General features: G+C 39.6%; 6 protein-coding genes across 6 annotated transcripts; all 6 read left to right on the top strand.

Moving 5' to 3' along the window:
- Positions 1 to 1,371: 1,371 nt before the first annotated feature.
- Positions 1,372 to 2,175, top strand: TM35_000191210 (uncharacterized protein; the record flags this gene model as incomplete). The annotated part of the gene is made up of 1 exon (XM_029026619.1): positions 1,372 to 2,175. One exon carries the CDS (start codon positions 1,372 to 1,374, stop codon positions 2,173 to 2,175), a length of 804 nt encoding a protein of 267 aa, XP_028881943.1.
- A 1,533-nt stretch (positions 2,176 to 3,708) lies between these two features.
- On the top strand, positions 3,709 to 4,017 carry TM35_000191200 (uncharacterized protein; the record flags this gene model as incomplete). Its single annotated transcript, XM_029026618.1, has 1 exon — positions 3,709 to 4,017. One exon carries the CDS (start codon positions 3,709 to 3,711, stop codon positions 4,015 to 4,017), a length of 309 nt encoding a protein of 102 aa, XP_028881942.1.
- A 478-nt stretch (positions 4,018 to 4,495) lies between these two features.
- On the top strand, positions 4,496 to 7,006 carry TM35_000191190 (uncharacterized protein; the record flags this gene model as incomplete). Its single annotated transcript, XM_029026617.1, has 1 exon — positions 4,496 to 7,006. The coding sequence occupies one exon, from the start codon at positions 4,496 to 4,498 to the stop codon at positions 7,004 to 7,006; it is 2,511 nt and encodes an 836-aa protein (XP_028881941.1).
- Positions 7,007 to 7,388: 382 nt separating this feature from the next.
- On the top strand, positions 7,389 to 7,850 carry TM35_000191180 (uncharacterized protein; the record flags this gene model as incomplete). Its single annotated transcript, XM_029026616.1, has 1 exon — positions 7,389 to 7,850. One exon carries the CDS (start codon positions 7,389 to 7,391, stop codon positions 7,848 to 7,850), a length of 462 nt encoding a protein of 153 aa, XP_028881940.1.
- A 405-nt stretch (positions 7,851 to 8,255) lies between these two features.
- On the top strand, positions 8,256 to 9,602 carry TM35_000191170 (EF hand; the record flags this gene model as incomplete). Its single annotated transcript, XM_029026615.1, has 1 exon — positions 8,256 to 9,602. The coding sequence occupies one exon, from the start codon at positions 8,256 to 8,258 to the stop codon at positions 9,600 to 9,602; it is 1,347 nt and encodes a 448-aa protein (XP_028881939.1).
- Positions 9,603 to 10,362: 760 nt separating this feature from the next.
- TM35_000191160 (uncharacterized protein) lies at positions 10,363 to 14,952 on the top strand (the record flags this gene model as incomplete). Its single annotated transcript, XM_029026614.1, has 1 exon — positions 10,363 to 14,952. The coding sequence occupies one exon, from the start codon at positions 10,363 to 10,365 to the stop codon at positions 14,950 to 14,952; it is 4,590 nt and encodes a 1,529-aa protein (XP_028881938.1).
- Positions 14,953 to 15,042: the final 90 nt, after the last annotated feature.

The raw sequence follows: 15,042 nt of genomic DNA, 5'->3' as shown, positions 1-15,042 counted from the left end.
GAAGGAAAAGGAGAATATAGCAGGAAACATGGAAAAAAAAAAAAAAAAAAAAAATGAAAAGGACACATAATGTTAGCCGTAACAGAAACATTCCGGTGGGAGAGATAAACAATAGTTGGTAAGACAGATAATATCTGCTCTTTCTTTATTTGTTCAAATATATATGTGAATGTTTGCGGTAAGGAAAGTTGATTGAACAAGAACAACAAAAAGAAAGAGAAGGCGATTGTTGTTCTGTTAGTACATGTCATTACGTTTTCTATCAATTCTCTAGATACCGGTTTCTGTGTATGTGTGTGTCTGTTTGTGAATGAAAAGCTTAAAGAAAAAATAATTTTTGACCTTTTGTATGTGTTGAAACTCTTTTCATTTGTTTCTAAACATCTCTACTATACTTTTTTTTCCTATTTCTCATCCATCTTTCTCTCTCCAAAGTAGAGTATTGGTTGGTTTTGACAACATCAGGGACGGGCAATAATCCTAAGTAAGATTAAATACAAATTCATAATCACTGAAATACCGAAGAGATGCAGTTGGCGGTGAAACAGGAGTCCTTCCGCATTGAAGTGCTCCTCAGCCGTCTCCAGACGGAGTGTTTTAATCTCTGCTGTACTAACCTCAGCACGAATGAACTCTCCATGGACGAGGTTCGCTGCGCCGATCGTTGTGTCTGGCGTTACCTGGAAACAAATAGCATCATTGCCAACACAATCGAACGTGGAGAAAGTGGTGGAGGAGGGAGATTGAAACTGTAAACGAATAAAGGACAGATAAGAGGGGGTGAGGGGGGGGGGGAAAAAAAAAAAAAGAAGCAAGTGGTAAGGAAAAGAAAAGAGTAAGGACTCTTTCGTTTCTCACTTGGGTGATTGGCTTCTTTCTGCAAGTGCGAGTGTGTATGCAGTTTACATTGCAAATACACAAGACAGGAGGTCTGGTACCACACCCTTTCTTCAATACGTTGTTCTCCAACTAAAATGAAAGAAAGAAAAAAACAACAAAAAGAGATGATACACATGAACTACTTGGGAGAAGTAGCAGCAACAGCTGATGAAGTGAGAGACTTGTGACAGCTCGCTGCCCAAACAAATCTCTTATTATTGCATCTGTAATAAAAAAAAAAAAAAATGGTATGCGATGCTGTCTAATACAATAGATTTTCTTTCTTTTTTTTTTGTTTTTTTTTTTTTTTATTTTTTCTATCTTAATCTTTTTATTTTGTTTTCTCCAGGAGTAGAAGAGAATACCAAAGGAAAACTACACAAACAACCCCATATACACAAACCCATAATCCCCCGTCTCTCTCTCTCTGACGCGAGGATAGTGTTAAAAAAAGACTCCCTTTAATCCAAAGAACCCCAATCACCAGAAGGAATGCGGTCCTCACGCCAGACATCGTGGCTCTTATTCCTCGCCCTCCTGCTCGTATTGTGTGCGTGGCTGCCCGGCACCACTCACGCGGCGGAGGAGGCGGAGACGAATCCCCCCGCCGAGAACGACGGCGATGATGTTTACGGCGGCGACGAGTCCGACGACGGGGCGGTGATGGCGCGGGCGATATTTCCCAACAGCGCGGGCGTTGTCAACCCGACGCTCCCCGCCGGCACCCCCACCGACGCCCTTCTCGCCTACCGCCACCAGCAGGCCGGCCACCGCCACACCGTCGTCCTCATCGCCGGCTATCTCTCCCCACACAACGCCTACGGGGATGTTATTCAGAACTTCTCGATTGTGCGCCACGCACGCCCGGTGGACCCAGCAGAGACAGTGAGTTTTCAATATAGGTTCACCCCAGATGCCATGTTGGAGCCGAATGACTACAACCTCGTTCTCGGACTTTACTGCCACGACAATATCACAAACAACACCTTCTTCGTCACCGCCTTCAACGGCACGGTGTCGGTTGATGAGTCCCTCACCACAGACCCCAAAACAATCCTCACATACATCACTCTACTTGCACTATTCGGTGGAGTAGCTTACTTTGTGGCGTCAAAGCTCGGTCTTGTGGCGGTACTCAAGGGAATGCGTAATGGCGGCAGCAAAGGTCGTCGGCGTGTGGAAGTGGGTACAAACGGAGAGGGATACGATCCAGATTACATCGCCAGGGAACACCAAGTGTACAGAGAGACGGTGTTGCAACGCAATGCCTCATCCTCTCCAAAGAAAAAGAATTAGGACTGAATGATATTCTCCTTCTTGCCATGCATTGATAAAACGATGTCAGTGCTGCTACTGCTGCTGCTGATGATGGATTGGTGAATATGAGAATGAATCTTCTTTGACGCTGAAACGAGTGAAAAGAGGAATTAGGAACGTACCAATCAATCGAAGGAAAGGAGAGAGAAAGAGAGAGAAATGGAAGGGGTGAAAAGGAGTGCAAAGCTGAGAAAAAAGAAAAGAAAAAAGAATGTCAAAAAAGGAAAAAAAGAAAAAGAAAACGCAAAAGAACACATCAGAAGAAAAAAAAAAAAACAAGGAGAAAAAAACACATATGCGAAATCAAAGAAAAACCGAGCAAGCATCAGTGAAGTATCATGTACTCCTTCCCACGAATAATGATGTGTTAATAAGAATAGGCGCGTCTGTGTATATATCTTTGGAGTGTAAGAGTTAGAGAAAGTGGTAGTGATGATGTGTAAATGAAGGTATGCTGCAATGTGTGCGTCTGCACATGCATTCATTTACTGTTCTTTCTTCTACTACTGCTTTCATTTCTTTTATTGCCACACACACATCAACTGTAATGTGGATTTTTTTTTTTTTTTCTTGTTTAGAAGGTTGAAACAACGAAAAGGGTGACGAAGAGAAAAAGAAAAAAAAAGGAGGGAATCTGAGAAAAAAAAAGAAAAGAGTTAGAGGAGATATATTGTGCGTATTTGTGTGAGAGGGGGTAGAAGGGATGTTAGTGTGAAGGGGGAGAGAAATTTGTACGATTGTTGCTGTTGTTCTCTTCTGTAAACATCCCATTTCGTATTTTATACTGAAGAAGGGAACTTTTATTGCATTCTATTGTATAAAATGTAGCAGTGAAAGGGAAAATGTAAGAAGAATGGAAGGAATAGATGTACATTTTTCGTCTACATTTTCTCTTTTTTTTTCTCATTCCTTCTCACATTGTCTCTATCTACTTATATATATATATATATATATATATATGTATCTATATATATATATACTTCATATTTCCACCTCATTTGATTTTTCTAAAAACACGATCATCGAGTGCGTGTGTGTGTGTATCTATGCGAGAAAAGGGTGGGAAGGGCATTGAAATTATTGCAACGAGGCTTTCTGACGATCATTTTCTTGTGCATATGATATCGTCTGTGTAGCTTTTTTTCGACGAGTTCTCGATGCCGTTTCATCTTGAAGAGAATCTTTTAAAGAACGAAAAAAAAAAAAGAAATAATAACGCAAGAGAAACACAATTGCATTAAAAAAAAAAAAAACTGTTTGCTTCAAAAAAGGGGAGATGTTTGTCTCATCTGAATTTTTTCTTCTTTTTTTTTTCTTTTTTTATTCCCTTATTGCTAATCACTTTACCAGGCTTCTCAGCAAAAAAAAAAAAAAAAAAAAAAAAAAACGGATAAAAAAAAGAAAAGAAAGAAAAAAGGTCAACAGTGGGCGTTAACGTAGTGGACGCCATAGTGGTGAAGCCAAAGTAGAAGTCAAGAGAAAGAAAACAAAAAAAAAAATAAAAAATAAAAAATGACGTACAAACTTTTAGATGCGGAAGTATTTCTTTCCGTTGTTGCCGCCTCAAAGAGGAATGAGGGTGTTGGCGTACCAACTGCCACTCTAAAACTTGTATTAGAGGCACTCCCACAGAAATTAGTTCACCAGGAAGAAACATCTATGCATATTTCTACTGCTGCGGTAGAGAGAACAACCCCAACGCAGGAGTTTGGGAAAGTGGAGAAAAAGACTGTGGCGTTGCGTTTATCTCAAGCGGAGTTGTATCAACTGCTGAGGGAACTGGAGGATGTGTCTATGATGTTGAGAACAAAGGGAGAGTGAGAGAGTTTTTGGTTTTGCTTGTTGGCGATATTGTTGGATTTTTATAATATATATTTGTTTATTTTGCCCTACTTGTTTGGTTTCTATTCTCTTGTTGTTGTTATTATTAAACCCAAAGAAGAGAGTAGGTGGGGAATCTACTCTTTTTTTTTTTCTTTGTTTTTGAATGTTCATATAATGTTGGGTACAGAAAAGTGTTTTTTTTTTTTTTTGTGGATTTTTGTATATACTCTTCTTCAGACCATTCAAACAAAAAAAAAATTTTTTTTGTTCTTCTCTTATTTTTTTTCTCTTTTTAAATTTCTTCTGGTGCTGATGATTATCGAATTGTATATACACTGGATCATGTGAAGAGTCGTACTTTTTTATGTTGGCATAAATTTGAATTTCTCATACATATTTAAAATAAGTAAATAAATAAATAAATATATATATATATATATCACATATTCGAATGAGTTCGTTGCTTCCACTATTAATGGCACCTGAGGTGGTGGCTCATGCGGTGGATTGTCTTTTAATGGCTGCTGGACGTCAATCTATTGATGCCATTAAAAATGCTGCTGAAACAATAACGACAGCCATCGTTCAGGCCTACCATAGAGAACAAGAGAAGGGAAAAGAGGAACAACGTCTGAATATTTTTAATATTACAGAAAGAGTTCAAGTACTTCGTTTGTTAATTCCTATGCCTCTATCTCATGTACTTTATATTCTCCAACGCATTCATGCCAGTTCTGATTTCGGTTCCTCAGAACGTGGGATCTCCACTACTTTGGTGAATTTGTTATTTTGCACGTTAACACTTTTTCGCTCTGTGGGAAATGATCTCATATTACTGCAGGATTCTCTACAGAAATCAGTTTATTCAAATGTTAATGCCCAAATGAAAGAAAAAGAAGAAAAAGAAAAAGAAGAACAGTTATTAATACTCTGGCAAAAGTATTCTGATCTTAAAGAAGAGTTAATTGGCGTCTTTAGAGACTATATTTCCTTAATTGCATATAATGCGGAACAACAACTATGGCAATTAGAAGTTTCTGCAATTCCTATTGAAAGTATTCATCTTCCTGTATTACACATGGTCCCATCTTCTACAACGAGTCTTTCTTCGCATGATGGTTGGATATGGTTATTAGTGGAATTAACAACATGTGCAGTTTTTATTCCAAAAACTATCTTTTTAAAGGAAGTAGATGAAATCTATTGGGTCACTCAAGTTTTACTTGAAATGAATCCAGAAGATACGTTAAATAGAGCCTTTGCCCAAAAAATAACAGATATTATTATTGACATTTATATATTTTTACTTAAACACTGGATGACACGTTTTCCAGGTCTTGCGGAATCTATTAAATTATGGAGTCAACGGGATACATTCTTATCACTATCTTCAATGATATTATTAGATGAAGTAGATAAAAAAGATATTACTAGCGATGATAGAAGTACCAATAATTTGAAGAAGAAGAAGAACCACCAGCATGATAATAACTACAAAGATGAGATGACAATTCCAGCGGAGATATGCATTATTCTTTATGATATTGTACATCATCTCCCTATGATATTTCGACATGCCAGCCTGATGTTAAAACTTATTCGTTTACTTTCTCAGTTGTGTGTGGTGCGTTTATTTTTCGTTGTTCATCATTATTTTGGCAAAACAATTGCTGCTGATAAACTCTCGGTGGATCTCTCTCTATTGTTGAAGATAGTCTCAGAGACTCTTTATATGTGTAATGATCACGCAACATGTGCACTCTTACCATCGGAGGCGAGTGTACCGTATATACAAATGACTTTATTTCATATTGCTGCATACACCTTTGAACTTCAAGCAGGTATGAGTTCTACATTATACTCACAAATACAAATTCCACCCGCAACGGCTTCTTTAAGATATGCCTATAAGCTTCAGTGTATTGGAACTAGAGGAGATGATTTTGAAAATCATACAGTGTCTAATAATAATAATAATAATAATAATAATAATAATAATAATAATAAAGATGCTATGGCTTCTCACATGGATGCTATTTTTACGCAGGCTTTTGTGTTGGGACTTGAAGAGGTTTATTCTTATATTAGGGCATTATCTCCCTCTGTAAACTACACAGCTTCGATGCAACGTTTCTTTGATTATTCCAAACAGATAGTTAGTGAAACTGTAGAAGAATGGAAAATGACACTATCCTCTATTCCTCCTCAAGTTGAAGATTACCGATTATATTCTTTCTTATCTAGTGAGAGTTTAGCAGCTTTGGAGCATATACATTCATTATACGTAGCAGTACTTCCTTCTGAAGATAATATTGCAGTAGTGCCCAAACACCGTTCTTGGTGGCTTTTAGCGGTTTCCTATTTACGCATGGCTGATATTGAAGCTCAACTGCAGCAGGTGATGGGTGTGCCGCTAACATCTATAGAAGATAATAGTCGTGTATTTAATTGTTGTGAACCTTCTGAGAGTGTACGATGGTTGTATTTGGAAGAACAGGAAGGTACCACCTGCAGTACGTGTGATGAGTGGGTACAACTACGTTATCATAAGAATAGAGAAATGCAAATAAAATCTCATCGCATTACTAGTGCCGCATGTACATTACGAGAACGACTTATTTCAGCTTCTTTACAATTTCTTCTTGCTGCTCTCCGTGCAGTCATCATATTAGAGGTGAAGGAAAAAACGGAAAAACGATGGGATAATGTTGAGGATTGTGACTACAATAATAACAGAAATACTGCAATGCATAATGAAACTTCTCAGTCAACAGCATACATTACGGCATTTACTCGTTTTCTGCTCATGATGGAGCATGTACAACCAGCAACTGTGGTACATTGTTCAGAGATGTGTACTCGAGCTGTTTCTGAGTGGAAGTCCACATTGGGCAATGGAGGTGAAAACACAGATTATAGAATTACGGAAGCGGATGTGAATGCTGCTCAAACTTATCAGTTGTCTGTGTCACTTTTCCTCCGTTAAAGGTTTTATTTAATCGGATATATTCGTGTTCATATTTTGTGTGTATGTGTCTGTGGTTTTTATTATTATTATTATTATTATTATTATTTATTTTTCTTTAATAATAATAGTAATAATAATAATAATTATTATTATTATTATTATTATTATTGTTATTATTGTTTGGTTGTACCAGGGTTTTTTTTTTTTTTTCTTTGCGCTTAACTTTTCTTTTTCACAATATATATATATATTTCTTTTCTTCGTAAAACATGCACACATTCTATTCTCTATGCTCATTCCATTTCCATTTCGTTTTCTTCTTTTCTTATTATTATTATTATTATTATTATTATTATTATTATTCTGTATATAGAATCAGTCTTTCACTCCCATTCCACCAATGTCGCAGCCAACCATCAACGAGACTCAGGAGATGCCCATCCACACGGCGGAGACCAACACGTGTGAAGTGGAGGCCCCACAAAAAGAGGCGTGTGAGTCCGCTGATCGCAGCAACGTTGTGGAGACCACAGAAGTGCCGGCAAACCCCGCAGAAGATGCGGACGTCTCGCCGCTTGACACTGAGATTTCATCCAAAGCGGTAGAAGAAGCCGCCGAGGAAAAAGAGGAGGAAAAGGAACAAACACCGCCGAAGGATGAGGATGAGAGTGATGACACTGCGGCCGCCAATAAGCGCCGCCGGCTGGAGGGCACTGCGCGAGACTCAACGGGATGTGAAGAGGGCGATGCTGCCGTAATTGAGGCATCGCCGAATGCAGATGAGGAACTGGCAAAGAATGTCTCTGCAAGCAACACGCAAGAAGTAAATGAAACTGCAGAGGATCCATCCCAGTGTGCCTAAAGTCAATGTCTATCTTGATGTTTTTACAGAAAGCAGATTACAGAGTTTTTTTTTTTTTTTAATTAATTTAACGTACTCCTATTACTACTATTGCTAGTAGTAATAATAATAACAGTAATAATGAATATTCCTTTCCCTTTTGTTATTTCCTTTTTTTTTCCGGGCGTATTAATGGCGGAAAACAGAGTGTCTGCCTTGCTTCATAGGGTGTGTCTTGTGATCTTTATGCATATCATTTTTTTTTTTTCTCTCTTTGAGAGAATATAGTTAGCCAGTACTGTTTTTTTTTTTCTTTTTTTTGCCTTCTATTGGTTGTTGCTCTACGTAAATCTTTCTTTCTTTTTCTTTTTCCTTTATTTTCTTATTGTAACAGCACATTAGGAAAAAGAGAAACGTTTGCAGTTCATGAGTATTGCAGGTCGCTACTTTGAGGCGGAGAACAACTACGGTGAGTGTGGTATTTGTCTGTGCCAGTGGAAAGATGCGCTGGAGTTGATTCCCTGTCGTCATATTTACTGTAAGAAATGTGTGGAAACTCTTCACGAGTGTCCGGAGTGTTGTACGGCAATTGAGCGCACACGAGCCCCAAATGCAGCGCTACTGGAATTGCAGAAATGTATAAAAGGAAAGTGTAGTGCATGTGGTTGGATGGGAACGTACAGGGAGTTTGTAGAGATCCACCTAAAGTGCTCATCTAAACCAAATGGAATGGCACCTTCTATATTAAGCGATAGTGTGAAAAGTAGCCATACAGTAGCGGAGTATTTCTTGGAGAAACCACGCGGTACAAATGATGATAATAATACTACTAATCATAAAAATGATTTAAAAACATCACCATCATCATCTCAACTTCTAGTTGAATCTTCTAGTGGTACTTTTCCAAGCTATGTTCCTAATAACTTAAGAGGTACTTCTTCACCCTTTACTCATAAAAGACGTGTGTCTAAGTGGAAAGAGTCTATTTCATGTACATCAAGTGATTATGGTTTAACAGAGAAGGAATTTAATTTTTTAGCGGATAAATGGCCGGATTTTGCATCTTATAATCCTAAAAACGATCATATAGAATTATATTGGAGTGATGCTTGTCGACTTCTTCGATATATGAATTTACCAAGTCATCCTAATGATGTGATGGAGTTATTTAACATGGCAATGCAGTCAGCAGATAATGGAAGTATACCATTTCATGTGCTTTGCTTATGGATTCCATTGGTACGTCGAGATCCAGAGACTTCGTATAAAATGAATAAGAAGGATTATGATGCTTTGTTAATGTATGCACATATCATAGATGTTGAAAAAACTGGTTTATTTAATGAAGAACAATGCAAATGTCTTGGTGAACAAATATTAGTGCGTGAATTTACACAGTCTGAGTGGCAGATGATTTTACCAATTGTCATTAACAGATCAGCACAATTCCGTAGAAGTATGCCATTGGTATATGAGAGCTCTGTGATGTCTGGTAGGAATGTGAAGCTCTCACTTCATGAAGTTATTCTTCTTTATATGGGGATTATTGATCCTGTGAGGAAAACAATAGTGTTTGAAAATCAACCATTACAGCAATCACCAGAGAGACAGAAGGGCGGGGGACAAAGCTATGAACAACGAGTGGCATCTATGTTACTCCACTACAATCCATCCACCCTCGCTTCTCTAGATGAATTATTGCGGCAGCATAAAGGATGTGAAGATAGACTTTTAATGACGCTTGTACAAGCATATGGCCCAGAACCACGCTAATGCGTTAAACTTTTTTTTGTGTCTTATTTTTCTTCTATTGCTCTTTTTGTTTTGTTTGAGTTCCTGTAATTATTATTATTATTATTATTATTATTATTATTATTATTATTATTATTTATTATTTATTATTTTCTTATTTTTTTTTTGATACTCTTGATACTGTGGTCGAATATTTTCCCAGATATCACTCTGGAGTTTCCTCTTTCTTCTTTTGATTTCCTTCAAATGTTTTCCTTTTATCTGTTGTAGATCAGATATAATATATATGTTTATATATTAAAAAGGAAACGAAGCAAGAAGCAACTACTTATTCCTACCTTTCTTTCTTTTGTTTTTTTTCTCTGAAGCGATTTTGTATTGTTATAACATTAAAATGTCTATAGTTAAATATTTTCCTACAATTGTAATTCTGCTGGTAATGTGTTTCGGTGGATTTTACACACCGTGTAGAGAATAGTGTCTAATTTTGGTTGTTTGCCTGTATCATTTCTGTTTTTTATTTTTACCGTCCCGTGATACTCATAATAGAATTCTTAAATTTGATGTTGCTCCTGTTATTATTGGACATTTTACCCATTCCCCTCTTCAGAAGAAGAACAAAAGGACAATTTCTGGTACTTCTTTCTTTATTTTTTATATATCCTGCATTTTTCCCACCTCTCTCTCTCTCTCTCTCTCTTTAATTATATTTATTTATTTATATATTGGTATATGTGTGTATCTTAGTAAACCACATTAGGTGAAGAGAAACGTTTGTGTAATGCCGCCACCAACTCTGCGCAGGGGGAGCTCTGTGGGAGACAAGCGTCACAACAAGCGGACCGTCTCTTCTAAAAAGGGAAAAACAAACAGCATTAAGAAGGAGAAAACAAAGTACCATAAAGAGAAATATGCCAGAGAACAAAAAATGGTGCGGCAACGTGGAGGTGCTGACCATAGCCATTCTGCGAGCTCTTCTTTTAAGAGTAGAAACAATAATGATGGACGTCATCAACCAAAGTCTGCGCGAACAAAAGATATTGATATTCATTTGGCTGCTAAAGTTTCATCAGAGCTACGTGTGGATTTGGCGAATTTTAAGTCGAAACTAAACGTTACAGACCTTTTCGGCCCTGAACTTGGTCATTTTTTTAAGTTTGTCCCACCGCCGTTTGTACAGCAGCATCTCCCTGAGGAGGTTCGACCATTCCGCACGTATTTAAGTAAGTTTGAGCGGGGAGCCCCAAATGTTGTGCATGCCTTCATTGCATGGTATGAGTGGGCGTGCTATGAGGCCAACAAGGGGAAAGGACACGGCGGTCACGCTAACAAACACGGTGGGTGGAAGAAATCATCCACTGCAGACGGTGGAGTGGATGCCGAAGAGGAAGAAGAAGAAGATGTGGAGGAGGAAGAAGAACAAAATAATAATAATAATAATCATCACAAAGGACAAGAAGGGGAAAACCATGATGGACGTGGAGGAGAGAGACGTCATGCTAAGATGAGTGGGGCTCGAATGACGTTATCTAATACTGTAAAAGAGCGGGGACACATTCGGGCATTACTTCAAATGTGTTTACGACATAATTCATCACGTCGAAAGGAAGGTCAACATGCCTTTCTTAATCATCTTAAAGCGAAATTGGATGGTGATGTGGATTGTCATTCTTTACAAGCCCTTCGTGATACCTCACACCATGCCGTTCCTTATGCACTTTCACGACTTATTCTTGGTATGGCTACAGAAGATTTAGCAATGATTGTTTTGCACGCACATGCCCTTTTCCTTACTTTACGTGATACAGCTCTTACCCCTGCTGTTGTACTTTCACTTCTGGGCGAAGAGTTAGCGTTGGATATTCGTGTTAAAGCAGCTAAAGCCCGTTTAGAGGCACGAATTGCTAAGGGAGAAGTACCACATCAAGATGGTGAATGGGATGATATTGATCCAGATAAAATTAATGATCCAACTAAAGGAGAACGTAATCAACGTATGATTGCAGCCGTTTTTGCTATGAGCACTGTGGTTGCTAATTGTCAGAAGATGAAATTGGAAGATGCTCACCGTCTTGTTCAATACTTGTGTTTCACTTACATTGAACAAAAGGCTACTCGAGTTTTTTCATCAAACATCTTATTTAAGGTGTTAGAGAAATTTCCCACACTTTGGGAAGATAAAATTGTCTTGGAGTGGTTATCATATGCATTCTTTCTTTATCCAAAATTGGAGTACTTCCGACCAGAAGGTGTACAATTGCTACTTCGTATCATGACAAGGGAAGAAGAAGAAACCCCGAAAGCTTTAAAAAAATATCTTCCTCCCACTGTTTTAAAGTATGCCGCCATGGATCCTTTACAACCATCTGCAGTGGAACAATTGGCAAATGCACTATTTCGAAAAGAGCAAGTGACAGCCGTACATCCCATGGTCCATCCTGTTTGGGAGGATTGGTTTAATATTGTCCTTCAACGATGTGCTGCTGGTGAGTCCATGAAGGAGCATCTTAGCACTATGATGCATAATGCGATTGCGCCCTATAGACGTGGTAATGCGGATGCCCCAAGACGTGCACTTTTTCAACAACTCGTCTCTCGTCTTGGACAATTGGCTGTACAGAATGATGATGCGGAGCAACGGGCTGAAATGCTTCAAATTGCCAGTAAAACTGTAGGTTACGGTCGTCGAACCATCGCTAAACCCACTGATGTGGCAGAACTGCGAAGAATGCCGTTGGAAGGTCTTGATGCTAAAGTACGTGATCTCATCTATCAGTATCGTGCTATTCGCTCTTCTGATCCATCGGCCTTTGTTAATCGTACGTGGGTATTGCGTGAATTACGTTCCTGTCTTTGTGTTCCACTACGAGAAGGAGTAAAGTGCACATATGTGGATGATGCCGCACGATCACTTTTGGAATTTGGTTTCTTTCCAAATCCACCTCATCGTGATGAAAAAAATATGAATCGTGCTATTTTTCTTTTTGCCGACGTTTTCTCTTTTACATATACCGCAGGGTTATCACGACCAAAGTGTACGTTGAGTCCATTAAGCATCATTCAATCTTATCTTGAAGCAGAGAGTAAGGAACAGACACGGTATACCACAGGTGCGACTCATAGCAGTTTTCGTAAAGCACGTAATCGTATTGTGGAAGCGTTGGAAAACTCTGCGAAGCGTAGTGTTCTCTTTTACGCGGAACGAGATATGCATGTCTTGCTTGTATTACTCTTCCTTGTACTAAGTACAGATGATCCTACGAATGAAGAAGCGAAAACGTTAGCTGTTTCAACCGTACCTGATTTATGCCAATTTTTCCTAACTGGTACACTTGAGACACTTGACCTCTTCTATGATGTGTTAATGGCACTTGCGATGCGTCCATCAACGCCCATTCACGTCATGCCTTTAATGACATGCATTCGTCGCATTGCTACTGGTTTTATGCTAAAATTTGCCCGTTACATTAAAGAGCGTGTAACACTTAACCTTCTGCTTGCACCACTTCGAGAAGCGTACCACACGGATGATCGTGAAAAGGCACGGCAAGCAAAAGCAAGGGGAGAGAAGACGGATGATAATGACAGTTCTGGTAGCGATGATGATGATGATGATGATGCTGATGCTGATCTCAGGAGAGAAGATGATGATGATAATGAAGAAAGCGACGCTGCCAAATCTAATTCTGAAGGTGAGGCTGACAGTAGTGATGATGATGATGATAGCACCAGTTCAACGAGTACTGAATCCACTGAAAACGATGACGACGATACAGAGACAGAAGTTGAAGATGAACTTAATGATGATAATGATGGTGATGATGATAGCGTTAATAGTGATAATGATAATGAAGATAATAAGGAAAAGGAAGATGATTTTGATGATGATGATGATGATGATAACGATGACGAGGAAGAAGCACCAACACAGCAATACATTGATGCGCTTAAGGGTATGGTTGGTAATGTAGATTTGCAATTTGTGTACCCTGTAGATACCGCTAATAAAGAAAAGATTGATGTTGTACGTGCTATTCAGATTGCTGCTCGTGTGGGAGCTTCTATGCGTTCTCCACTTCTGGTACACATCTTTCAAGTTCTTTTAGCTGTTTGTCGTGAAAACGTCAAGTCACCTGATGACGTCATCTTCAACAGCACTGTCTCATCTATTCAGTTACTCATGATGACGAAGAATCGCTACTTTGGTCGTTTCCTCGTTGCAGAAGATCTTTTTCAACTGCTCTCTGATATTCAGAGTTTCTGCCGCAAAGCTGAACATGTTTTGGTGAAAAAGGAAAGTCAATCTGTACGTCATGCCGTTGTTGTGCGTCGTCGAATGGCTCAATTAAAGGATGTTGCCCTACGTGTGTTTCACTTTGTAGCCTTCCTTGCATATAAGAATCACGCTGGTGAAGATGTACGTGTAACTCTTATGGAATTTTACAAGTCAATCTTCTGCGATCGTGGCTGGGATCACAAGAAACGCCTATTAGGTATTAAGCGTGATATGCAGCACTACCGTCACGGTTATGCCTGGGCCCTATTGCCGGCTGTATGTGAGAAGTTCTCTGAAGTGGAGGCGCTCGAAGGACCGCAGCGTGTGCGAGTGTTCAGTTGTTGTTGTCATGTTGTGGAGGCGATGTTGCCGCGACTCTCCGGTGTCGGTGCGGCGCTGCGGTCTCTGGCCGGTGCGCACATCGCGGCCTTTCTGCAGTCCACCTCGTTGCACGCGGTGTATGGGATGAAGTACACATTGCTGTACGATTATCTCCACTGCGCGATGATGGTGCTGAAGTACAGAGGCCGCGTGCAGCAGATGGAGCCCGCGTGGTTTGCCGCTATTGTGGAGGAGGCCGTGAATGACGACACGCTGCAGATGTCCGCCGCGTCTATTCGTCTCCTCGCCTGCATGGAGCGGCTCCTCGGCATCACTCCCCGCGCACGACAGACAAAGGCCCCCGTTCCTGTCAAGGTGCTGCAGCAACAATACGAAAAACGAGGCAGTAAAGAAAAGGCCGCCTTCTACAAACGCGCACGTCGGGTGCGTGCAAAGATTATCAAGGCACTCGTGGCACACCGCAATGGAGACTTGACAGACGCCGAACGGGCTTTGAAACGACGTAGACGTGAGTCTATGAAAATTGATGATCGCCTCAAACGACAGTTGCTGCGTGTGGAACGTTCTCAGACTCTCACTAAAGAAGAAAAGGAAGAAAAGCGTAAGCGCATCGCCATGGCGAAACAGGAACGTATTGCAAAGAATCGTGAGCGCAAGCGCCGTCTCCATGAACATCGCGAGAAGGCATTCCAGCGCTGGCGTGAGCAAAAGCTGGCAGAAGCAGCGGCAGCAGCAGATGCTGCGGAGGAGTAGGTTTGTTTGTTTCTTTTTTTTTTTTTTTTTTATGCGTGTGTTTGTGTGTGTGTGTGTGTGTGTTCTCATGCATTTTCATTTAGTTGATGT

Source organism: Trypanosoma theileri, assembly GCF_002087225.1.
Source record: "Trypanosoma theileri isolate Edinburgh chromosome Unknown TM35_Tth_19_V1, whole genome shotgun sequence".
Lineage (NCBI taxonomy): Eukaryota > Euglenozoa > Kinetoplastea > Trypanosomatida > Trypanosomatidae > Trypanosoma > Trypanosoma theileri.
Note: the sequence above shows the minus strand (reverse complement) of the source record. Positions and strands in the feature narration are given on the sequence as shown.